This window comes from Calonectris borealis, chromosome Z (assembly GCF_964195595.1).
Source record: "Calonectris borealis chromosome Z, bCalBor7.hap1.2, whole genome shotgun sequence".
NCBI lineage: Eukaryota > Metazoa > Chordata > Aves > Procellariiformes > Procellariidae > Calonectris > Calonectris borealis.
In genome coordinates, this window is record NC_134352.1 from 29974365 (window position 1) to 29999913 (window position 25549).

Sequence of the window (25549 nt, forward strand, 5' to 3'; positions counted from 1 at the left end):
AGCTCCGGCGAGGGGTGACGCGGGGCGGTCCCGCTCCGCCGCCCGCCCTCTCGGAAGGGCAAGAGGCACGGCGAGGCCATCGGCCGCGGGCAGCAGCTCCCCTGCGCGCCTGCAGACAATACGCCTCCCGCCGCCTCCCCCACAGCCACCACTTGCGGGGCGAAGCGCGGCACTCCTCCCTGCTGCGCTCACGGCGCCACCCGCCCGCGCCCCGCTGCTCCCGCTCCTCCCGCTCCCGCCTGCCTCGCATCCGGCGCCGCGGCCGCCATGGCGCAGGGCGAGCCGTGGGTCCCGGCCCCGGGGGCGCGGGTGTGCGGCGTCCACGCGGGGCGGCCGCTGGAGCTGTTCTGCGAGGACTGCGGGCGCTGCGTCTGCGCCCTCTGCCCGGCCCTGGGCCCGCACCGCGGACACCGCGCCCGCCTCCTGCCCCACGCCGTCCGCCACAAGCAGGTGAGCGCCGCGGTCGGGCACCGGGCGATGTCCCTGGGCCATGCCCGGCCGGCCCGGCCTGGCCTGTGCCTCCCGCGGAGCCCTGCGTGTCCGGGGCAGCCGAGACTTGCTGCAGGTTTCCCGCGGCGGCTACTTTTCTGCGAGACCAGCTCCCGCGGGGCGGGGGGACGGGGCTGGGGTATAACCAGGAGCTGGCGGGCGCGGGCGCGGGGCAGGGAGCTGGAGCAAAGATCTTTCTGATTTGGTTGTGTATCTTGCCGGTTTTTTCCTCGTTTCTGGGACTTGTGCAGCTCGGTTTTCTCTTGCCAGGGTGAGATGGTGGCAGCTGTGAGTATTAGTGCAGTGGGCAGCAGTAGGTCGAGTATCCTGAGCCCTCGGCCTTGCTTTGCTTGCCTTATGGACAGCTTGTGGAGCTCAGGTTTTTTTGTCACATCAATTTCGTAGGCTGTACTGGCTAGCAGAACAAAGTTTCTGTACTTTGACAAGTGCTTTGTAAATCCATATGGACAGGAGTCAGCATGCTGTCACTGCACAGGGACAGGGTTCGTGCATGAGAGGGAGAGAGTTATCCAGGTGCACCCCAAGCGCACACGTAACAGGAGTATAAATAAAAGGACAATGGGGAGGTGACATTGTCAGGTCACACGCAGCGGCATTTTCTCCTCAGGCCTTGTATGGGGAATCAAAGGAGCTTGGTTGCCCTGGGGGAGTTGTTTTCATTGTCAGGCTGGAAGTATCTTTGACAGAAATGTGGATGCAACAGGGGACGGGGAAGGGCCATTTCTGTTTATCCCCTTCCCCCTCGCTGTAACTTGATAGACCACAGAGAGTCCCCATGCACAGAGCCTGTTCTCAGACAACTCCTTGGGGGTGGGGAGCAGGGGTTGTTGTGGGTTAACCCTGGTAGGCCACACAGCTACTTGCTCAGTCCTCCTCCCTTGCCCAGTGGGGACAGGGGAAGAGGAAGGGAAGAGTAAACCCAAGAAAACTCCTGGGCTGAGATAAAAATAGTTTCATAAGCAAAGGAGAAGTGGAACAAGAGAGAGAGAGAACAAAACAAAACAAGCGATGCAAAGGCAGTCACTCATTACCGTCCACGGGTAGACCAATGCTGAGCAACTAGCTCCTGAGCAAAAGATGGCTAACTCACCTAAACCCCCTCTTCTCTGTTTTATTGCTGACCGTGACATTACAATACAAGCTGCTTTGAGGAAAATTAACTCCATCCCAGCCACAACCAGCACAGGGGTTCTTCCCTAAGCTTTTTGTATTCATCCCAGTTTAGCTGTCCGTAGAGCAGCCCCAAGAGGCTTTGCAAGCTTGCCCAATACTTCCTGCCTTGTTTTACTCCAGAGAGCCTGCCAGGAGGCTTGCTGAGGCCTGCATGCCGTGGTGCTAAGCTTGGGAGGCTTAAAAAGTGGTAACACAGAGGTTTGATGTTCAGGAGCTTTTTTTTTTTTTCCCTCCACAGTTTCAGAGAAACTCCTTCCCACTCCTTCTCTGGTATTTTGGAGCAATGTTACTAGGAAGTTTCCTAATTCCCACAGATTGTGAGCAGAGGTACACGTCATGCTAAATTCCTCTGGCATTTTATTGCACTTCATGTTAGAGAGCAGTACGAGGGCAGAGAGCAGTACACTAGGCCACAAGTAAACAGCAGCACAGGGGAAAGACCACTGAAGATGTCAGAGCAACTCAGAGCACTGTTCCTGCTGGCTGAGTGCTTTCACCCAAAGTATCCCTCTTGCAGCGAGGAATTCACTATAGTGTTTGCATTCCCTTCATGACACCGAGGCAATGCATGGATGCAGGTATTGTACTGTGGCAACCTGATTTGAGCCAGGGTAAAGTGCATAAAGCGACAAGTTGTGCTGGTTCCCTGGGGGTCTGTTGGACACGGGGGAGCAGGTGCTGTTGATAACTAGTTATTTGTGCCAAAATAGGAAGTGAGCAGGGTAGAAACTTGGGTCCCCATGTGACACTGTCCCTAGAGTCTCTGCTGACATCTACCGGCTTAGGGCTGCAGATATTTCAGGTACAAACTATCAAAAGTAGTTGTAGCCTAAGAGATGATATTTTGACTAGTGATTTTGTTTGCTGGGAGCAGTTATTCTGTGCAGTCCTTGTGATGTGACATCAACCAGGCAGCATGTGAGAATCTTCCTCAGTGCTTTTAGCAAATCCTAACTGTGGATGCTAAGAAGAGATGAGAACCACTGTGCGAGGTCCATCAGCTTGTTCATCCCTGGATCTAAGGTTGTATAAAATCATCTGGAAGGACACTCCCTGTGCTCCTGAATGCAGGACATAGGATCAGCATGCTGTGCACTTGATATGTGTCCTGTGAGCGTGGCTGGAGCTAGGAGTCTCATCTCTCAGAAATCCTTGCTTTTACAGTGTTTACACTCGAGTGAGTTGAGGCATCTAGGCAATCCTTAAAGGAAAGTTTTTGGAGTTGGTTCCTCAGGGAGAATGACATGGGTTGCCTGCCAGTGTTGCAGACACAGTGTCTCCACTACTAGGAAGCAGCTCCTTCGTTTACCTCTGTAAAGAAAGTAATGCTTAACCAGAAATGCTTGGGACTGGCATAAGTATTTGCATATGATCACTGTTGTAAGGGAGAGAGTGCGTGAGGTGATGTGTTTTACCAGCAGAGAAGGAAGATTGGGTTTTGCTCTGTGGTCCTTGTCAGTCTTTGAGGAAGGGAATGAAGTCTAGGCTGCAGAATAAATTGAGGAAGGCTGATACCTGATAGAACTTGGGAATCTTCAAGTGGTACAGAACCCTTCTGGTTCTTCAGGGATGAGACTGGAAAACTGTGGCTTGAATGGATGGCATAACATGAATGTCTTGCTCCATGCAAGAACATTTATCTGCTTGCATGAATGTGCCTGTGCCAAGGGACTTCCAGATGCAGAGTCTCTGGCTTTTGCTGGGAGCCCATTTTCTTCTGACTCTGTCATAATCAAATGAAAAATTGCATGTGTCTTCAAAGGAGGCACATGTCAGAAATGCAAACTGTTGCCCATGAAGCCACACTTATGGTCAGTTTGTCAACCCCGTAGAGTTTAAATGCCATGCTGACCTGGGGATGTTGCAGTAAGCTGGTACATGTGCATGCAGATGCTTTTGACTGGGTCCCAGCTGCAGATAACAGCTACACCTCTGGAGCTAGCTTATCTGGTATTTACTGAGAGGCTCTGTTATAACACTAGTACACTGAGTGCCTGGGACTGCATTGCCTGGATCTTTCATGGTACTAATGACAAAAATGCATCACCAAGTGCACCAAGACTGTTCAACCTGCTGGACAGAGGACAGCCGGATTTGAGAGGGCTGTGGGTGAGAAACTGTGGGGCTAGACACAGCGGAACATTAACTATGCTGTGCTGCTCAGTGCATCTCAGGGCATACAACAAGTATCACAGATACTGTGATTACCAGCCAAGCTGATAATATTTATTGTTGTAGACATTCAGACTACAGCATCACTGTAGCGATAGTGGGGTAGTTCTGATTGTTCTTGTGTACACTGGGAAGCATCCTGAACATTCACTGGGTTTTGACTGTAGACAGAGCTTCCCACTGATCTTCTGAATAAAAGCTGCCCTTCAACTGCTAAATGCATGAGCATGTAGTCTTGAAATGCACAGTGCCATAGATTTAAAGATGAAAATGTTCTTTTCACCATAGGTTTCCCTGTTCTTATGAGGGTGGTACTAATTTGTACAGCTCTCCAAATCTTACCAGTATAACCACCAGGAGCAGGTGAAATGTTGAAATCCTTATGTTTCATCACTATTGGCCTTAACAAGCCTCATAAACTGAGTGTTTCAGTAACATACTCCCCTATATGGAAAGCAGACTGCATACTGATTTCTGATTTTTACAGGTGTTGTTACAAAAAACTGTTTTATTTTGTTTTGTTGCCGTATAGGAGCTCATGGCGTTGCATTTGAAGGATTTAGAAGAGAGAAAAGAGCAAGAAGCTTGTAACAGAAGGAGCGTAGAGCAGGCTGTTAATGATCTGAAGGTAAAGCATGGTTTGCTTCTCCACTGGATGATCATTTTCCAAGGAGAGGCATTTTGCTTTCTCTGTAGCTATTCAAAAACCCAGGCAGCTACTGCTTTTTGGGAAAAGAGTGTATTCCCTGTATCCATCACAACATATTACTATCAAAGGGAGAGAAGAGGGAAAAAGTCTCCAAAGGCCTGGTCCTCACTCCCTGATCAGCCGAACATCTCTGGAAGAACAATGTTGAAATTTTTGTGCAGAGGAATAGTAAATAGCCCCAGCAGCATATGTTATTCTGGCTTCACTGATGGATGTTGTGCTGCACTGAACTGCGTTATCGAATACTCTGACTTCAGAGTTAAGTAAACACAAGAACAGCTCTATTGATTCTGTCTTAAGAATGGGAAGGTATGCTAAGCTGCACCTCATTTATAGAGCATGAAATGGTTTTTGCTCTAAGGAGCATCTCTAAGCATCTCTGTTACAGAAATGTCAGTAAGAGCTGGAGGGAGCTCTGTAGAGGTTTGAGACATTGTGGTTTGATGTCATTTCCTTTTGGAGGCTTTCTTTTCCTAGCAGCTCTCTGTCCCTAGCTTGCTTTAAAAGGGGGCAAAGTCCTGCTACCGAAGGAACGAGTGTGCTGCTTGTAGCAGTTAGTACCTGGATTTGTTACATTCCAGCTGAAAACAGCGTTTTCTGCATAAATAAGCGTCTTGGAATATGCCCTCAAGCTTTCCATTCCATCCAGGCCATCAGCAGGTAAATCCTGGCTGCTCTTCCTTAGGGAGTAAATACCCATTTCTCAAGAGATGCATCAAATCAGTAAATTTCAACCAAAATGTAACATTGAAAGCCTGGGAGAGAAATGCCTGAAATGTTTATGGTCTGTTGAATATGGGGGGGACACTCTTCTGCTTAATCTATAGGAACGTGCCATTATGAGCAAAAGGCAGCTGTCAGAGAAAGTGACTGAGCTCCAGTTACTACTTCAGGAAGAGGAGAGTCTGGCAAAAAACTTCATTGATGAAAAAACTCAGCAAGCCCTGGAAGCACATGATCAGCAGCTGGAGTCCTGTCGAGAAAAGCTTGCGGTCCTGGAGACCTTCTCACGTCAAATCAGACAAATACAACAGCACAGTGATCCTGTTCAGTTGCTGGAGGTGGTATTGTATGGTCTCTTTCTACCTCTTATCCTCATAGTCCCTGATAAACTGCTCTAGTGATCTCCTCTGTAGATCCTTTTGTATGTAAGCAGCATCTTTCTCACTGCTTTTTAATCTTCTTTTTGTTGGTATTTTGGTGAACCAGTTTGGTTCCTGATTTTTGAGCTGTTAGGTGTTCCTGCTATGGCATTGATTTCAGGTCCTTCATGTTAATTTTAAGCATATATGGAACAGTTATGCGTGTGTCTTCATCTTGAAGACAAACGCTGTATCAGGTCTTTCCTTGTGCAGTGTAGTACGAAGGTCTGAGGAAAGGCAGTCCTCTTGGGAACCTTGGGAGGAAGGCTAAATTGTCTCATTTCTTTAACCGCAAGCAATCATAATCACTGTGAGCAATAGCCATCATTTTACTGGAGCGGGCAGTGGTTTTTTTTTGCCTACAGATAAATGTGAGCCTCTCTTTCCTAATGATCTTCTTCACCTTGCTTTGGAAGGGTGTATTGCCATGTGCTTATGCCCTTACACAAGCCAAAGGATGCTATTCCTCACAGGAAGGCCTGTGGTGCATTTTTACATCCTTGCAACTTACCAGATTTGAGAGTTTGCATTGTTGTGAGTGATACGGCCCTGGCATTCTGCTGTGTGTGCTGGCAACATACCTCCACATGGGAAGCTGCTCTTCCTGGTTTTGGAGAGGTTTTCTGTGGGAGAAGTTGGATTTTATCCTTTAGATTGCTTTTAAAACTTAGTGGTTTAATTTTCCAATCATTGGGATTTCCCACACAGGGTCCTAGCCAGGTTAAACTCATTCCCATCTTGGAGTGTCCTGGAGGGCCCTGTTTTAAACATGGCTGCTGGGTTCGCCATCTCTGGGATAACCTGTGGTTCCACTGGCAGGAGGGGCTAATGGGCAGGCTGAACATAGCAAGGCTCGCCTGTTATGGCCCCTATGTTTACCTAGTGATGGAGCTGTTCTTGCTCTCTGGTGTGTGGGAGCTGGGAGGGAAAAGTCCATTCATGTCACTGTCTCTACTAATTGTAGAATTTGGCTTTCTGCCCTCAGAAGTACACAGAAATCGAGACGGAGATGCAGGAGCCCAGGCGCCTGTTAGAACAGTGGCATCCAATACCTCTCTCATTTGAGCACATACTTAACCATTATAAGCACTTCGTGACAGTTCTTCAGTCCATTCTACAGAAACCACTAGAAGCCCGGCTTAAAGAAGGTACCTGGGAGAGTGCTGTGAATTCTGCTTTCTCCTGCTCTCCTTTTAAATAAAGCGTGATCTGTAGGTAAGAGCAGGACTTTTTACCAACTCAACTGGAGAAAACAGCAGCTTTGCAGGCACGGATACTGTTCTCTGACAGCACTGGTGCAATGTTGCTATAGCAGTGGTGAAAGAGGTTTCTCTTTCAACTCTGAAGATGGCCTTTTGTGCCTTGAAGTTTGTCTGATGCTTTTTTCCAGCTCTATCAGTTATTTCAATACAGCTTACTTCTTCCTGCAGAGCTTATTTTGCTTATATTGTTAGACTGTTACACCTACACAACGTAGCTGTTCTCTCCTTTCTGTCACTGTTGCGTGTAAGTGCTCTGGCAGGACATCTGGCAGGCATGGAACATGGGGTACCTGTAAAATTTTAAAAAAAAAAAAAATTCAAAAAAATTTTAAAAATTAAAACCTGTAAGCTTTTTCTAGTTGATATATCTGATGATCTTTCTGTCTTAGACAGTCTGAAAAATTCTCTGTTTTTTGGTACTTTAAAGGTAGGTTAACATGTTCTGCTTAGAGCTCCTTTTGTCTTTGAGCTGGTATTTCATCCTTAAGTGACCTTTGGCATGATTAAGGCAAGGGATTTCCTAATGGGACGCAGAGCCACAAAGCCAAATAACCATGGGGAAACCCTGCCGCTTGTTGAGTTACAGGTGAGCAGAGCAACACCAGCCGTCCCATTTCACCCAGCTACCTTTTAATAATCCCTTTTCTGAGAGTTGCCACCAAGAACAGTATAGCAGGGTGCTAAGGAAAATGGTCAGACCAGATCTGAAAGGCCATTCAGTATGCGTGGAAAGTTGCTATACAGCGCTGTGCAAGTGCTCTGTAGCTAGCATCTGCGGTTGTTTTCAGCTGCCTGACTCTGTTCTCATCTGGTAGAGGGGTGCTTTCTGAGGAATGGGAGGTGCTTACTTGGGCTTATGCTCGATTGTGTAGTTCCTTGGCAACACTGGGATCCAGCATCTCCATGCTATCCAAAGAGCATAAGGTCGAAACCATACAGAGTGAGTAGCCCTTCCCCAGCAAAAGTAACACAGTTTGTCCCATGAAGTTGGAAAATGGAGTGTGACAGTATGACCTTCCCCAGGACATGGGCAGAATTCACACCGAAGAGAGAAAACCCGAATACCCTGTCCAGCAAAATTGCCCATAGTGCTTTATTTTTAATTTTTTTTTGACAGTACAGCCATGTTCTTCTACTGGCAGACTCCCTAAACTGTTCCTTTTTCATCTCTGCCCAGACGTTTTCAGTAGCCTTAATGCCACTGCAAAGAAGGAGCCTGGAACAGTGTTGAAAAGCATGTCTCCTGTTGATCGGTTCCTTTTCTTAAAACGTAAGTATGGTTGAACAAAAGTTCAACAAAAGTTACAAGCACTCCGAAAACCTATGGCTCAGTCATTGAAACAGTCAATGAATGTGTGCTGCCACTATTTTAAAATGATATCTTAAAAGTGTTGTGAGGAACAAGTGCTTGGCACTGCCTGAACGTCATTACCCTTTTCCGTACCTCAGGTTGGGAAAAAAATTTTACTTTCTGTCTGTGAAATCTTGATCCTTGGTTTTTATTCAGAACTGCCAGTGAGTGAATCAGCTAGTGGCTAATTTAGTTTTTGGAGACTTTCCTTCGATTCTCCAGATCATTGTGGTCTATCTTTAATTTTATGTCCATCATGTAATGTGTTAAGGGTCAATCTACAGGTGATCCTTTCTTCTGGTGTTGGTAGGAAAGATGTACAATGAATTGTTTCATGTCTCTGATGGGAAGCTCATGCACATTTCATGTGGCCTGCAGCAGATGAGGGCTGTAGCTGTTTTTATTTTCAAAGCTGTAACATTCCTTATTACTGTGGTACCTGGTGGCAAAGGCCTGTTGTAAAAGGAGGTATGTTTTCCAGCCTGCATCCAGCCCAGTGGAGACCATGACTGTGGCCACATGGACACTTGACTTCTGGCTGTTATTCAGTAGGGAGAGCAAGGGACAGTACTGTGCTGGTAGAGTGGGTTACATGCTGTCCCTGCACCTATAGATTGGTGTGTTCTGAGAGGGGTATTTTTCAGTGTTGTTACATGTCTTGCTTCTGTGCTCTCCTGAGTGAGCTTCTAAGTCCAAACACTGCAACTTTTTCATTCCAAACAGGTTATCTCAGCTGGAGATGAGCAAACAGGTGTTGCATTTGTAAATGCAGCAGCTGTTAAGAAGTCAGGAATGCAACAAGCAAAATCTGTCTTCTTGGCTGTAATGTCATGGGTCTTTCCCACCTGCATCATTTCTATGCTGCAGGATCCAGGCCGAGTCAGTCACTTTGTAACCAGAACCTGTTAAGGTGCTAGGACAGCCAGTCCACATCTTTGAGCGCTTGCTACTAAGAAAGCACTGCAGCAGCATTTGGCTGGCAGTGAACTAGGCTCCTGAGTTTCATGAATGCCAATCTGTGTCTGCTTCAGGCTGCCTCTTGATGGATTCATGGAGAAAGCACTGTTATTTGCTTCACATGTGAGCAGTCACTTTAAGGGCTGAAAAGACAACTTCTCAATTCTGTTAAAAACTAAATATGACGAACCACCTCATTCAGAAAGATGTGCAGCTGCTCATAGGCGAGTAAAATTGACAAAGCTTGGTCATAAATATTTGGACTTAAAGTCACTTAAAATTTTCATCACTTAGGAAAAGTGGAAGAATTGCAGTCCTCCAATAAACCAAATAACTGTAGCTATTTTGAATTATTTTTCACATTTATGCTTCCAAACATTAGCACCTGGATGCAGTTCAGTCCTTGGATTTTTGTCCTTTTTTTAAAGCACTGAGGTATTTCCATTTGCTTGAGATCTAGTAGTTATGCATTTTACGAAAATCTAGGTTTTCAGGTAAATTTGACTGACAAACATCACTACTTATTTGCACAGGTTTTCAAGTGTTTACTGGAAAAAGCAGACACTGAAGCCAGGCATTTTAAATCCTCCCTACTTCAAGCATCTTTTGGTCTCAGTGTTACCTGTGGTTCTGTACAAACTTAGCATCCCCATTGTTTACTTGCTGGAAGGGGCTTGGAACAAAGACTCACGACTAATTCACAAGATAGAGTCCTGTAGCATGTTGTTTTACCTACATGAATAATTCCTGTTTCCTGTCTTTTGTCACCAACTATGCACACAGATGTGACTTAAGACCTATTCAGACCACATGAATGCTGATACTAGCTTTTCTGACTAAAGTGTAGTGGGGATCACAGCAATAAGATGTTGCATGTGTGAGATGTACCCCTGTAGTGGTATGCTTTTGGAAGTTTTAACATTGTTTACAGACATAATACCAAAATTAAAATCATAAAAGCTTTCTTTTTGTTTAGAAAATGATGATGCTTCAGTTAACACTCACTGCATGTACAGTGCTATTTGCTTCTGCATTTTTTTTGCAGTATACAGGTGCAGATTGCAGGGGGCAGAATATCAGCAGTGGGCTCTCTAGCACCATGACATGCATTTCACACATCAGCAACACTCTCCACATGTCTTTGCCTCAAATGAAGCAACTGCTTAACTTCTGGTACTCAGGTGTGTGTAGTGATCCTACCCAGATGAAGATGATCTGTTACAAAACAACAGATAATGGTGCATCACTGGTTCCTGTATTTTAAACATAGCTGATGTTAGGGGCCACAGCAAGGCAAGGAGGACATGTGGGGTCCAGCTGTATCTTATAGTCATAATGCATGTATACTACTTTCTTTTCTGAAACATTACAGACAAGTGTAGAGGGTAAGTCTTCGTTGCAATTAACTGTGCGGTGAATGGATCCTCACTTAATGTGAGATGTCTGTGCTCTTTCATAATGAATTGTGGGAGACCTTATTTAGCCTTCCCTGCTCATAGCAGGAAATTGTGGGAGAGTAACAGAAGACCAACAGAGAATGGAGTGGAGTGGTTTATGCATTGCTCTGATGGCAAAGGAGAGGATTCCAACCTGAATGAAAACAGCTTCTGGGCTTTAGACTAGCTAGCCTAGACTAGACGTATTTAATTTATGGGAGAGAGTCCTATGTGAAAACATAGGAGAAGAAATAGCAACACAGTCAAGTAAGCGACAAATTAATTCAGTTGCAAAGACAGATTTCTCTCATACAGTAACCTGCTGTATAATTACCTTTCATTTCTAAGTTCAACACCGAAGAGCAAGGAAAATATTCAAGTTCTTGTTTGAATGGGTCTGCTGCCCCGTTTTGTCCATTTAGTACTATGCCGCCTGTAAAGCACAGTGAAAGACTGTACTCTGTGAGATCACAGGTCCAAACATGTAGTTCAGATATGCAACACTACAATGAAATCAAAGCAGTCTGGATTTTAAAATATTATAAACACTTGTTTCCCTAACTTTCATTTTAAAAGGAATTTACTCACTCTGAAAAGCAGCTTTAGGATATGAAATGTATTTGTCATCTGGCATTTAAAACGTCTAAGCTTCAGTGTTTATCTAGACTAAGGTTAAAATCATACTCAGTCAAAAAAAAACAGCTATGAACTGAGCGAAATATGACTCAGCCAGTTTTCATTGCAAGTACACTGCTGTTCAGTTCTCATCTGGATGTATTGTTATACTTTGTTTTCTTCACTTACAAGAAAAAATAGATGTGCTTATTTTTTGGAGTAGTTTTAAGATACAAGTTAAGTTCACATCTTATTGATAGTACTCTAGACAGTACTGTAATTCATGACAATGTGTGTTCTTGTAGGTATCCAACTCTGACACTGGTTTTACCAGGCTTGACAGAGAGCGTGAAGGGGATTGTTTAAGACTGCCAGACCCTGTTTTCAAAAGGAGTATCTTGGTTATTTCTAGAACATGAAATCAGAAAACACATGCTAACACAATAAATTTACTGAGAGTATGTTATGAAAGCTTTTGTGAGACATGCAGCAATTCAATATTGAAGTTGTAGGACAGTATCTTCAGAGAAAAATCTCATTTTAAAAATCCTGTAGCTTTTTGACCTCTCCTGTGCGATTGTGTCATTTCAAACTTGTTTAGTTTGATTATAGATTCTTTTTTCCTGGCTTTGTGATTTCCAGTCCTGCAACAGCTGCTTCATGGTAAAAATATTCTAAGCTGCTGCTGAATAAGACTGTGATTTCTAGGGTGTCGTTTCAGACTGTGATTTTTTTTTCCTAAATGTCAGATTAGGTGAACTGCTGTAAGTTCTCTAGGAGCTGGTTAAGTTGTTCCTTTGCAATGTACAGGATGCTGCTGCTCAGAGCTGTGGTGCGTCTATAAGAAACAGACTCCTAGTGCATCTTCAAATGGGATTTCAGTGGAATGGGATCTCACAACCCAAGAGTCCACTCCAGTGCTTTCTAAAACCCTTAGGCTGATCCCACCAGAAGTTTCCAACTATTCTGCATAAAGCAGAAGCTGTCAGTGTCTGTTCCCTACTAGCTGTATTCATCTTCTCGTTTGTGAACCATGCATATTACTGACTTACTTACATACTGACCTGCTTTAAAGCTCATAGACCTTTAAAGCATCGGTGCATATAAATAGTGCAGTACTTTATTAAAAATGTCAGGTTTTTCCTTGCAAAACAGCAGGTTCCAAGACACTGCCAGCTTTGGGCTCCTTTGCAGGTTTTTTATAACTTGGACTTCTTTCAAGAGTCATGATAAATTACTAAGTATGTTTATGGTTTTGACTGCAGATGCAAGATCACCAACCTGGGAATATGACAGCCTTCACCCAAGGTTGAAATTGTCTGATGACCGTCTTGTAGTAAGCTATAATTGGAGGAGGATATTCTACCCTTGTGGACCCCAGAGATTCGATAAATTATGGCAAGTGCTAAGCAGAGATGCATTCCTCTCTGGGAGCCATTACTGGGAAGTTGACCTGCTTCATGCTGGAGCAGGATGGTGGATTGGCGCAGCCTACCCTTCCATTGGCAGGAAAGGAGACTCTGAAACCTGTCGACTGGGCTGGAATAGAGCATCTTGGTGCCTTAAGAAGTTTGATTTTGAATACTGGGCATTTCACAATGGGGAGAGAATCCCCATCCTGATAGAAGATGATCCTGATCGCATTGGCATTTTTCTGGATTATGAAGCAGGAATCCTTTCATTCTACAATGTTACTTATGGCATGACTCATTTGCACACCTTCCGCTGCAAGTTTACAGAACCAGTTTACCCAGCCTTGAGGCTCTGGGAAGGGTCCATTGGAATATGCAAACTAACATAAGGAACAAAGCAAAGTAAAGCCTACTATTTCATGCTTTTTCTATGAAAGCCACTTTAGCAATGATCTACATGAATTAATCTTTGTCATATGAAAGTTGTAACTGTGATGCTTCTAGAAGGTAACAGTTAAATTCAAGAAAACCAATTGTAATTTTTAATGTATATGCATTTTTCAATGGGGGAAGGTGATCTGGCTTTTATAAATGATGTTGATGTACCCCCTAGAGTGCCATATAGAATATTTTTTGTAATTTTTTTCAACTTGCAAAATGGAAGAAGTCTGGTTGAAAGAAGCCTATTACAACTCAGATTTGAACCTGGATATTGCCATCTTTTTTTATGAACTCCCTCCCCTCATCTGCCTGGAGAGGCTACAATTGTGTATGATAATAGGTTTAGTTTGGTTCAAGCTTCAAGTTCATACATTACATAGCAGTATAGTTAACAAGGTCACATTTGGATAATAAATGCACTAAGTGAGTTAGTTCACACTTAAGTATCATCTCAGAAAAATCAAAACTGGCACCAACTGTTGGAAAGGTCCCGTCAAGTAAAGCTGAAGTAGGAGCTTCTGTAGCCACACTTAATAGCCATTAGCTGGTCTTACTTTGACACAGACTCTGAACTGGGCTTCTGGGTGGCCCTATTCTTCCCCACAGCTGTGTACCACCCCCAACAGAAGATGAAATGCCTGGAGGACCCACAGGTGCAATAAAACCACTACGTCAGTGGGGCACTTGTGCTTAATTTATTTTTGTGTCCTATTTGCAAAGGCTCTTTAACTGCTGCTGGACAAAGGTATGCTCACATAAAACTAGAAGAGACAGCTTGCAAGTTTCTGTATAGGGATAATTTTCTTTTTTTCCCCCAATATATTAATTAAAGTCCTGGAAATTTTTGGAGCCTATGTTTACAGCAGCCTCTAGGACCAGCCCTCCTGGAGTGAAGAACCACTGCTACTTGAAGCAGGTCAGGTAATCTTAAGGGGTTCCAATACTAAAGGCCCTGGAATCATCACAGGTGGTGGCAAAGGCAAGGTCCGACCATAGGCTGAAATGCAAAAACAATAGCTTGTTTTATAAGCTAAATTTATTTTTCAGATTTGAAATATATACAAAAAAAATCTTTTAACAATTGAGTAGTTTTTTAATGTAAGGCAAACATATTGCATCAATCAGAGCTCACATATGGTCAAGAACATGATTCAAAGAATCGCTGCTTCCCAGTTTAAAGATACGAATACAGTTTCCTCAGCATTGCAGAAGGGTAAACATTTTGAAAGTAAACAGCTCACAGGTACAGAAACACCACCACTAAATTCAAGATACTTCACCAACTCATGACCAAGAGGTAGCAAGTTCCAAATAATCATCACTAGTAAATGATTCCACCACAGAAAAATGCAGATGAATTATACCAACGCAGTTCTGTGCTAACCAAGCTAATTGAGGGATGCCTGGTTTACAGCTGCTGCCACATGGCTCCTTCTTGGACAGTGGGAAGAGCAGCAGGCTGATAGGAGTGGGACTGTATTTCTTACTTGAAAAGTGAGAAGCTGTGATCCAAGAGCAGAGCACACAAGAGGAGCACTGACCATCATGCTGAAGCACAGTGATGTGATCTAGTTAAGCAGCCAGCCTCAGCTGTCTCAAACACCAGTGTCGGGGGAAAAAATCCAACCCAGTGTATTTGCTTGTTAGTACAGGAAGGAGGCTGCTGAATCTTCACCAGCTTTTGGCTTCCTATCTGCGAGGTTGCCCCCAGGTACAAACAGAGGTATGCAAATGCACTGCAGAATTGATACCAAGATTCTAGGCTTCACTCAGCTCACAACAGATGCTTTTGACATTTTTTTGAAGCATAGGTTAAGTTTATTTCCACTGATCCATCTCAGATCTATTTCCCCCCCCCTTCATCTGTCTGGCTTGCCTTCTTGCATTTCAGTTCACAAAAAGTACAAAAAGGCTCTTTCTCTTGCTCCTTAAATGGGACCTTTCTACATCGCCAATTTGCTTCCTTTCTTGGTACTGTCTCTTGAGAACCTAGCTTTCTTGAGCTCATTTTCCCCAGAATGCAGATTCCTGCAACCCACTGCTTTATCTTGAGACTTTTAAGGCTTTCACCTTAAGAAAAATCCATCCAATTGCATGTGCAGTTTTCTGTTCAGTGTATGTAAACTTTCACTTATCTGCATTCAACTCCAACTAGCATCCTGTTACCACAGGGGTGAGGAAAATGGCAGAGAAGAGAGGAACATCAAAAGATACAGTGTTAGAACAATTCAAAGTGTAGACAAAATTATTGTGATCTAGTATATTCTTACCAGAAAAGGGAAGCTGGAAAGCAGCAGACTGTGGTCTTAGATTTGGCAAAACTCCAAATTAATCTACGTTAAGTGGAATGGAGAAAGGAGGAACATGGTATTTTCTAAACACAATGCTATACTGTTTCTAATAAAATTGCTCTTCATAATTTATACTCAGTTGCTGCAGAAATTTTCTGCTAATGAGAACCTGAAAATTCTCACCTGCTTGGATCCTCATAATTACACCCCTTCTTCTAATCTACCATGCTGCTATACTTAAATATGTTGTGCAGTAGTACAGTACTACATCATGAAATATGGAATGGAGTGCTTTGGTTTAGCACTTCACTTTTTTGACATGATTTTCCACTGCTTGCTCAGTGATGGTTTCATCTTCTTGGATATTTTTTTTAACCTTCTGGCCCACCAGATCGAAGATAGCTTCTGGGGGAAATCCCTTAGGCTCTCCTACCTTCACTGTCAGCATGTCAAGTGTCAGTACTGTACCTTCAGGAATCGTCACTTTTGCCACAACAGACTTTCCCAGCTACAGGGGAGAAAAAAAAAGTTTAAGTAAGTCAAACACAGTCCTAGGCTTTGTATACCAAAAAAGGATAAAAAATATTATGCAGTTACTTGGGAACAGGTTGTGTGGAACTGCCCTCCCCGTTACTTCTTATTCCAAATAAAGGTTGAGTTAGCATGGCAACCTTCACTGTAACTAGGATGCTGGGAACATCCAGATCCTTTCTGAAATTGGGTAATGGCTCACTGGAATTTTTCAGAATCATAATGGAGGGAATCTGATTAGACTGACTAGTATTTTAGCTTAGTGTAAAAGCAGCTTGTATACAGCCATAAAGACTTGTTATTCCTATTACTGAGTACTTTGTACTTCGCATTGGTGAAGCCGCACCTTGAATACTGTGTTCAGTTTTGGACCCCTCACTACATGAAGGACATTGAGGTGCTGGAGCGTGTCCAAAGAAGGGCAATGATGCTGGTGAAGGATCTAGAGCAGAAATCCTATGAGGAGCAGCTGAGGGAACTGGAGTTGTTTAGCCTGGAGGAAAGGGGGCTGAGAGGAGACTTTATCGCTCTCTACAGCTATCTGAAAGAAAGTTGTAGTGAGATGGGTGTTGGTCATTTGTCCCAAGTAACAAGTGAGAGGACAAGAGGAAACAGCCTCAAGTTGCACCAGGGGTCGTTTAGACTGGATATTACAAAATATTTCTTCACCGAAAGAGTTGTCAAGCACTGGAACAGGCTGCCCACGGAAGTGGTTGAGTCACTATCCCTGGAGGTATTTAAAAGATGTGTAGACATGGCGCTCTGGACATGGTTTAGTGGTGAACTTAGCAGTGTTACGTTAACCATTGGACTCGATGATCTTAAGGGCCTTTTCCAACCTAAATGATTCTATGATTCTATTCAACCTGGTTAACCACTGGATGATATACATAGAACTCCATTATACTCAAAATTGTCAACATTATGCTTTGGTAAAAGTAGTTATTGCCTGTCAGAAATAGCAGTTTATAGAAAATGACAGGTCTACGCTAACATTACAGTGTGCTAAGCATAAACACTGTGCATGCTGCTACTTAGCAGCAGAAATTTTTGAGTGCAGAAGCAGAAACACTGCTGCAATAAACAATTAGCAAGCTATTTTTCTGGATATAGAGTTATTAGCTATAGGTTTAAATGAGTTTCAGCTATACATGAATCAAAAGCAAAAGTTACCTTTTCATTGCAAGCCATTTCACACGGCAAGAGTTTTTTGACTGGAGAACCCATTGCCTTTTCCACAGTACGGATGGCTTTCACTAACTCTGCCAGTTCGTTTGGCTCCAGGGATGCTTGGTGGTCACTTCCTTTCCATGTTTTGTCAAGAGTCACATGGCGTTCCACTACTTTAGCACCCATAGCAACAGCTGCCACTGAAATGGCTATGCCAGTTTCATGCCCCGAATAGCCAATGGGAATATCAGGAAAAGCTGACTGATACGCCTTGAATCATAAGAGAGTTGGTCTGAATTACCAAGGTAGTAGTTTCAAGGACAAAGCAAATTTAACAGTGATAACTGCAATAAAAACCATGGACAATTACTGTGCCACAAAACAAGCAGTTGGTTATGCTGAGAATGAATTTTTTTTATATTGAACAAGTCACACAGCATTACCGACCATCATGTTTTAAGAGTTTCATTAGGATTATCCATGCTGACAAGGAAAAGGAGGTTCTATTCTACAACTTCTCTTATGCTTTTCCTTTTAATTCAGTTGTACTCTTCCAACTTAACCTGTATACAAAGCAGATTTCTTCAACCCCATATTTAAAAGCAATCCTTTCAGCCATACAGAGAGGACAGTCACCCAATCCTAAAGGCAATCAAATGCAGCCATGTCCTGTTCTACTAAAAATAACATAGTATGTGTGCATAAAGCTAGGCAAGTGCTTGAACACTGGCCAATTTGGGAGAATTTTCTTGCATCATTATCAGGCATATCCAAGTAGTATTTTCAGCAAAGGAAACTATACAAGGGCCTAATCCATTTTCATGATTGCTCCAATATTCACATGAAGTGTTTTTAACAAAAGTTTCTGGTCTAGCCCCCGATTTACAATTAATGTTCTCAGTTCCATGCACCTTCTTAATGGTAACAGTCTACATAATTTTTCTTTGCGCTACAAAGTTAGTTAACCTGTAACCACATTTCATATTTTCCTCTGTGTAATTGTGAATACTCCAGTAATATCTTTTATCGTATTCCTCAAAGCTGACTTCTGCTAGAAAAGGATCCAATGGGTATTTTTACTTCAACACTTGCATGAATTAGAGGAACATGATACATCTTCTGACTTCTCAGAAGCAAATTCCAGCATGCCTAAGACCTGGAAATATATCTCAATAAAAGTGCATAGCCCTTCCCTGGTACCCTAAACACGGCACACTCTGGGTTATTCACTGACCGATATAACACGGAGATTGACATCCTCTGGCTGAAGTGGGTATGCACTGGTGCATTGCAGGAAGCAGAAGTTTGGATTGATGGGCTTCACAATCTGATAAACCTTATGCATTGTGTTCATTGACTGCATTCCGCTGGAAATAACCATTGGGCGACCTAGCCATTAGAAAACACGCACATGTTTTGTCCTAGGTCTGTATGAAAGCGACACAAGATTACATTAAATTCTTGAAGTAAAAGAATTCAGTAGAAAAGGAAACTGGGTGAACCTTTTTTTCCAAGACTGAGGGTGATTTTCTTATAAAGGTACTTGAGATTTTTTTCCAAGATCAATTGGAGGAAAGATCTAATAACTGATCGACTGAGACACAGTGATGTTTACCAAGATGGCTCAAAAGAAGAGCTTACCTTTCTTTGCAGTCTTTTCCAAATATGGGAAATTGTTTGTATCTCCTGATCCTACTTTGAAAAATGGAACATCCAGTTCATGTAGAAATTCCACAGCCATCTACAAGGAAAAGAAATCACTTCATTTTAACACACCACTTCAGCTGGATCAAAGATAAAGAATTACCATGCTGGGAAATAAACAACCCTTCAAAATAGCAAAGCCAAAAGTTAGTTAAATAGGTCATGTATATATATCCCCCCAAAATACACTGCTCCTGAAATAACACTTACTATTCCGAGGATATTAGTTTCTGACTTCCCTCCAAGTGAAGCATTATTGAGGTGCCTTCTTTTATAATTCTATTACAAAAACAGATTTTCCACAGGTTTTTGACTCGGGTCCCTGTCTCAAGGCAGTCTCTTTGGTCTCCCAGCCATAGCTGGTCAAGCCAGCTGTAGGTACAGCTGCTCTGTACAGGTAAGCTCCACTGCTCCTCTAACTTCATGATGAGCTTGTGGGCCACAGCATTCTTGCTTTTTTTTGGCACTACCAGAGAGAGCAACTACCTGCAGATGGGAGCTTGCCTGTTGAAGAAGAAATGTATTGCACGCATGCAGGCAGTCTTCCTGCTACATACTTCCTGCAGGTCAGAAATACTAAACCACAAACAGAGTGTTTAAAACTACAGGTAGTTTTCCTGAATAGATGTCACTGAAAAATTGTATGAGTATATTGAATAAGCACCTGAAAAAAGGTAAGTGCCCAAAAAGAGAAATCCAAAATGGATTTGTTTCTAGGAGAGATACTAGAAAATAATTATAAAATATGCCAAAGAAAAGACTATAAAACAGTTTATTCAAACGTTAATTATACTCTGCCCTCTTCTAAAAATGTGTGTGCTATATTGAAGACAATTCAGGAATTACTGAAGGCAGTAAGCGGCCTTTTAAGAATTAGTACTTTTAAGGAAGAAAATCCCAAACCTATCATAGGCAAGAGATACTGAAATCCTCCGTTTACATCTGGGGGAAAACAATGAAATAGTTACCTAACTTTGCCCCCTTTAGCCACCCAAAACCACTTTTAATTTCTTCAGCTCACTCCTTGTTGCAGTCAAATGTTCTTAGTGCCAAAGTGCTAAGGTCCAAAAGAGAATCACATCTCCAATCTAATTTTCCTATCATAATTATGATGCATATCCAATTTCTTGTACTTAGGATGCATAACATCTCTTTAATGTAGTTTATTCACTAAGATGCATTGTTGTCCTAGTTTTGGCTGGGATAGGGTTAAATTTCTTCCTAGTGCTGTGTTTTGGATTTAGTATGAGGAGAATGTTGATAACGCACTGATGTTTTTCAGTTGTTGCTAAGTACCCTCCTAGTCCAAGGACAGCTCCCATGCCTACTGACTGAGCTAGGTACACAAGATGGGAGGGAACATAATCAGGGCAGCTAGCCCAGCTGGCCAACAGGGTATTCCATACCATGTGACGTCATGCTCAGTATATGAAGGGTAGGCGTGATCCAGGAAGTACTGATTGCTACTTGGTTATCGGTCAGCGCGGGTGGTGAGCAATTGCATTGTGCATCACTCATTTTGTATATTCTATCATTATTTATTATCATTATTTTCCCTTTTCTGTTCTATTAAACTGTCTTTATCTCAATCCATGAGTTTTTCTCACTCTTACCCTTCCGATTTTCTCCCCGTCCCACTGGGGAGGCGGGGGGAGTGAGTGGCTGCGTGGTATTTGGCTGCCTGCCAGGTTAAACCACGACAATTGTGCATGAAGAGAATGAATACACTATATTAAAAAGCCACAGATCTAATCTGAGGAGATTGCACAACATAAAATATGACAGCTAAACCTCAAATCTAAGGCCACTCTTCATTAGGTAAATATCTCTTGAAAATTGGCAGCTTTTCTGCAAGAGATTCAAGGAATAGGAAGTAATCTCAAGTAATAGGGACGACATTAAAGGGAGTGGTTCAGTGGGATCCTGTTTTGTCTCCAGTACACACCGGAACAGAGTAGATAAAGGAATTACTCATAGCCTTTATATTTAATTCATACATCACTTAATTGATTTCCTCGTATAGTTAAACACACAATTTAACCTCTTCGACATAGCTGTTGTTCCAGAGATTATGTTCCATTTGCAGAAGTTAATGTATTCTCAAAGACTTATTATGTCAATTTATACAATGTTTGCCGTAAGTTCCAAACCCACGTCTTGCAGAAATGCCACCAGAAATCTTAGGAGCTGTGTAAGGTAACTGTTCAAAAAAGAAGGCACAAAGTTGTATCACTACTGTTAATTAGCTGATGAGGCCACACACAAAGGAGCACAGCATCCCACAGAAAAAGAGGGATCCCAGAGGTGGAAAGTGATCTTAGCTGCTGCATATGAAAGGTGTTCTGCATTGCACTATAGCCTTTAGAAGCTGGAGGTTTTAACATCAAAGAAATAGTGTGATTCTTCCCCTCCCCAAAGGTATATGGGTCTTTAAGATCCCAGATATAGAAGTCCAAGACTACTGGATTTAATTAGTCTTTTCTTAAAGGAGTAGGTGCTCTTCAGCAGGTCTCCTAGACATGAAGATAATAGTAAAAGAAACATCACAATATCCTCTTTTCACAGATCTATTTCTAAGTCCATGGCATCGGGTTATTGCAATACAAGCAAAACACCTTTTTGTCTGTCAGACATGTGAAGTAATTTTTTATGGTATTTGGTGCTCACACCATCTCAGCTGGGGCACAGCAATTCAAGGATTTTAGTCAATAGGAAAACAAGTTGATAGAAGCAGTGAAAATGGCCAGAGGACTAGAAAAGACAGCATAAGAAGGTTGAAAGAATTGAAATTGCTTAGTCCAGAGAATACAAAACAGGAAAAAGATGTTCAAATACACAGAGAGGAGATACAAGAAAAGTATGAACTTTTATGTCAGATGAGGCAGGACAAAAATTTCTGAGAAAGGAAATTAAGCTGATACATCAGGAATTCTCTCTGACAGTAAGGAGAGCAAGGCACTGAACAGATCACCTTAAAACATTAAATAAATCTCATCCTTGTCCCATCCTGGATAAGACTACTTGCAGAAAGACAGGGACATTGCTGTGCTTGCCTTGTGCAAGAGTGGCTAGCTTACTTCCGGAGGGTCTCTTTCAGTTTCAGTCTCTCTATTTTCTAGGCCACAAAGTAAAACAATCTGTAATCTCTGATCTATATTGAGGTTTAACTGTTACCTGAACTTTCCAGTTTACAGTTTTCAATTGTACATTGCATTTGTTAATACTGTAACTAACATCATTTTGAGGTAGGCAACATGCAAGAGTTAAAGAAGTATACATCTCTTAAGAGGGAACAGCAGCAAATGAGCCTCATGGAGTTTACAAGCTGGCGACCGATCGTTCAAGAGCCCACTGACAAAAATCAGTAAATGCTTCAGGAGTAACAAGGCAAGGTGGAGACCCTCTCCATGAGATTACGAAAAGGAAAAGGAATATAAGCATTTCTACTGCTTAGAAACACCAACTGTCTAGTAAACAGCAGAAAGGAAAAAAAGAGGGAACAATAGGGATTAGGTTGAGAAAGGAATCTGGTTTAAATACAGAGGGGAAGTTTGAAATGCTTGAAGCCAATATACACCAGATAGCAGTCAGACTGCAGTCTTGATCTAAACTCTCAAAGCCTTGACTGTTTATGGAGTTCAGCTGAGGCCTTGTCTCTAATATGATTTACTGTGCATAAATACCTCAGCACACATTGCAGGTCTTCCAAAATGTGCAGCCATCTACTCAACAATTGTAGAGACACAAATGAACTGGCAGAAGTACAATTACTCTAGTTTCCTCATTTAGAAATGTAATGCCCACACATATTTAGTATTCTTTTTACGTAAGAACTATTGCACCTAAGTAATAACAGACATAACACCTGGACTCTGCCTGTTATGTCAGTATGGCTTACATACCTCATCCATACCAGAAGCTGTGAAGAAAATGCCAATCTCTTCTGCATATTTCTTGAGCTCTCTATATTGGTCATGACTAAACTCCAAGTGGCGCTTGTGGTCCCCGTAGGTCTTTCCCCAAGAGTGCTTAGAAGTATAGGGCCTTTCTAAGGCTTTCTTGTTGAACTTGTACTCCAGTTCGCTCTTCTGGAACTTAGCACAGTCTGCTCCGCAGTCCTGCAAAACAAGCTGGTGAACGCTGAGTAGACGTGCAAGTGAAACTGCTCATCCTAAGTTTAACACAAGGATTGTGGCAACTAAAGTGCCCATTTGCAGTGGAGTTTTCACATTATCATCATAGCAATTACAGGAATGGTACGAACACAGAGTGACAGAGGACCCACACACACATGCGCCCTTTTATTTCAAAATGCCTGAATACTTAGTAGAGCAGCAGTCTAGAAAGAAATCATACTAAAACTACAAAACTGAACTGCCTCATGCTATGCGTGCCACTTATTTGACGAGTTGATTTCTGTGGCGTTTTCCAAGCTCACTGTCACATGGTAATTTTACATGAAAACAAGTGACAAGATTCTGTAGAACAAAGAGTATGAATCTGGAATTTGTTTGAAGTGACACAAACGGTGAAGTTAAATTCTCACTACACTGTTTTGCACTTACACCACAGTCACGGGTCTGAACGCATTATGCCCTGACCTTTCCTTCAGTGATGATATGCCATTTTCTAACAGGTATATCTAATGTATATAATATCGAATTTTAAAACAGCTTGGCTGTCTTACTGGATGACGAAAGTATTACCTAAAAAAACCCTAATGCAATCAAGTCAAATTGGAGGTTCATCGGAGACAGTTCAGCAGTTACTTGATTCTTCCCATATTCAGACACAACTGAAGGCCTGCTGTAACAATAACCCCTCGAAGACTATATAACCTGCCTGCATTTGTCTGTGCATGGGCACGTGTGTGTGCCATGACCAAGCTAGGAGCTTCCTGAAAGCGCGTACGATGTGATCATAGGCTGTGAGGTCCACACCGAAGGCAACAAAGCAAGCACCCGCCTTGCTGGCCCTCACGACGCCTGTCTCCCTGCAGCTACTTTATTTGAAAAATTCCTCCTGTAAATCACTCCACTCCACCACGCGGTGTCACCGCCCGGAAACGATGCTCCCCGACCGGAGTGTCCCCCACGGAGACAGCGTGAGGCTTCACGCCCTCCCTCGGTTTTCCCGGCCCCCGCCGGTGCCCTGCGGCTCTCGCTCACCCGCACCTCCCTGCCTGCCCCACCCGAGCGAGTGGGCCTGTCCACCCGGCGGAGAAGGAAGCGCTGTGGGAGACGGGCCAGCCCTGTCCGCCACGGCGCCCCGCCGGCCCGGCCACCCCGCCCACCGCACGCAAAGCAGCCCCGCGCGCACCTTGGCCATGCGGATCATGCGCTTGGCGATGGCCAAGTCGCCCTGGTGGTTCTGCCCGATCTCCGCGATGATGAAACACGGCTGCTCGCCGCCAACGCGGCGGCCGGGGCACAGCTCGAACTCCCGCGACATGATGGCGGCCGCACCCCCGCCCGCGCGCGACTGCGCCGACGCCTCTCAGCCCCCGCCGGCGCCACCGTCTAGGCCTGTGGCGAGCAACCAATCCGCGCTGTGGCGGGCGGGGCCGGGCGCCACCACCTTCCCCATTGGGCACCGTCCGGGAGGCGGGCGGGGCCGCTAAGCTCGTACCTGCGGGTCCGCCAGGTGGCGCCAGGAGGGCGGGAGTGCCTCTGGGAGGCGGCGGCGGGATGGGCCCGGCGGCTGCCTGGCGCTGTACGCGCGGGTGAGCGCGGGCGGAGCCAGGACGGCAGCGCTGCGAGGGGAGCGTCCTGGGCCCGTGGGCCCCCGGCCTGACCTCCCTGGAGGCCCCGGGAGCGCGTCCGTCTTCTGGCGAGAGAGCGTCCGGCACCTCTGGGGCGGGGGCGGCGCCCGGCAGGGGCCCGGCCGGCGGGTACCTGTGCCCGGGCGTGGCGGAGGTTTCCAGCGCGGCGCCGATAACACGCAGCCACCGGCGGCTCCCGCCCTGCCGGGGGGCCCCCGCAGCGGCGGCAGGGGAGCGGGGACAGCAGCAGCGTGCTCCGGAGCCCCAGGAAGGGCTCGGCCGCGTACCTGCCCCGGGCAGGGACTGCTGGAGATTCGTTGGTCCCGAAGCGCCTGCACGACCATCTCCATCCTTGCCAAAGAAGCATTTTCTGTGGTGGCAGAACACACTTTCCCAGGAAACGCAAACCAACTCTGGGTGCTGTACCTAAAAGACCCTTAATAATCGTTGACAAAGAGAGGATTTACAAGAAAGACTTGGTTTAGACAAAACTGTCCATGATACACCAAAATAAATCATAAAGTGAGCAGCAGTGTGTTTGGGTCAAGACATGGGTGGCGTACCTTATGGCCTGCTTATACATTGCATCTACCAGGTCTTGGACAAAGCCCCGCTCAGCTCAGCATGGACATAAAATTGTGTGCCAAAATACTGATGTTTCATTCATAGCTTCAAATAGATTGGCAGAAACAAGTTAGACATTACCTGGCCACATGGTTGCAAAAATTCCTGATAATTATTTAGTATACCCTTTCAGCTTCATGCTTTTTGTAACAAGGTGAGTTTCTTGTTTTATGACGTGCCAAAAAAAATAGGTTATTTTCCTGACGGTCTGGATTTGCATAGGTTACTGTGCTGCATATAATTGGATGGAAGTGCCCCTAGCAGAGGCTGCTTAATATATTTACCCCA

At 44.1% G+C, this 25549-nt stretch overlaps 2 protein-coding genes across 3 annotated transcripts; one reads left to right on the forward strand and one right to left on the reverse strand.

The window, feature by feature from the left end:
- Positions 1–257: 257 nt before the first annotated feature.
- On the forward strand, positions 258–13449 carry TRIM14 (tripartite motif containing 14). Its single transcript, XM_075137863.1, has 6 exons — positions 258–450; positions 4388–4483; positions 5392–5625; positions 6692–6854; positions 8146–8238; positions 12593–13449. Exons 1-6 carry the CDS (start codon positions 268–270, stop codon positions 13126–13128), a joined length of 1305 nt encoding a protein of 434 aa, XP_074993964.1. The 5' UTR covers positions 258–267; the 3' UTR covers positions 13129–13449.
- Positions 13450–14198: 749 nt separating this feature from the next.
- On the reverse strand, positions 14199–24403 carry NANS (N-acetylneuraminate synthase). 2 transcript variants are annotated; one of them, XM_075137865.1, is made up of 6 exons: positions 24196–24403; positions 22779–22994; positions 18814–18913; positions 18407–18561; positions 17176–17442; positions 14199–15979 (listed from the first exon to the last, which is right to left on the reverse strand). In XM_075137865.1, exons 1-6 carry the CDS (start codon positions 24325–24327, stop codon positions 15770–15772), a joined length of 1080 nt encoding a protein of 359 aa, XP_074993966.1. In that variant the 5' UTR covers positions 24328–24403; the 3' UTR covers positions 14199–15769. The 2 variants fall into 2 exon arrangements, with proteins under 2 accessions (XP_074993966.1, XP_074993965.1); XM_075137864.1 differs by having other exon boundaries at positions 22779–23006; positions 24196–24383.
- Between the last annotated feature and the right edge of the window lie 1146 nt (positions 24404–25549).

Bases quoted from the DNA above. Each gene is read 5' to 3' on its own strand.
- NANS (XM_075137864.1), bottom strand. From the start codon at position 24,327: ATGTCGCGGGAGTTCGAGCTGTGCCCCGGCCGCCGCGTTGGCGGCGAG. The intron at 23,007-24,195 runs GTGCGCGCGGGG...AGCGTTCACCAG, and splicing joins GCATGATCCGCATGGCCAAG to CTTGTTTTGCAGGACTGCGG. The intron at 18,914-22,778 runs GTATGTAAGCCA...TTTTCCTTGTAG, and splicing joins CAGCTTCTGGTATGGATGAG to ATGGCTGTGGAATTTCTACA.
- TRIM14 (XM_075137863.1), top strand. From the start codon at position 268: ATGGCGCAGGGCGAGCCGTGGGTCCCGGCCCCGGGGGCGCGGGTGTGC. The intron at 4,484-5,391 runs GTAAAGCATGGT...CTTAATCTATAG, and splicing joins AGGCTGTTAATGATCTGAAG to GAACGTGCCATTATGAGCAA. The intron at 8,239-12,592 runs GTAAGTATGGTT...TTTTGACTGCAG, and splicing joins TCGGTTCCTTTTCTTAAAAC to ATGCAAGATCACCAACCTGG.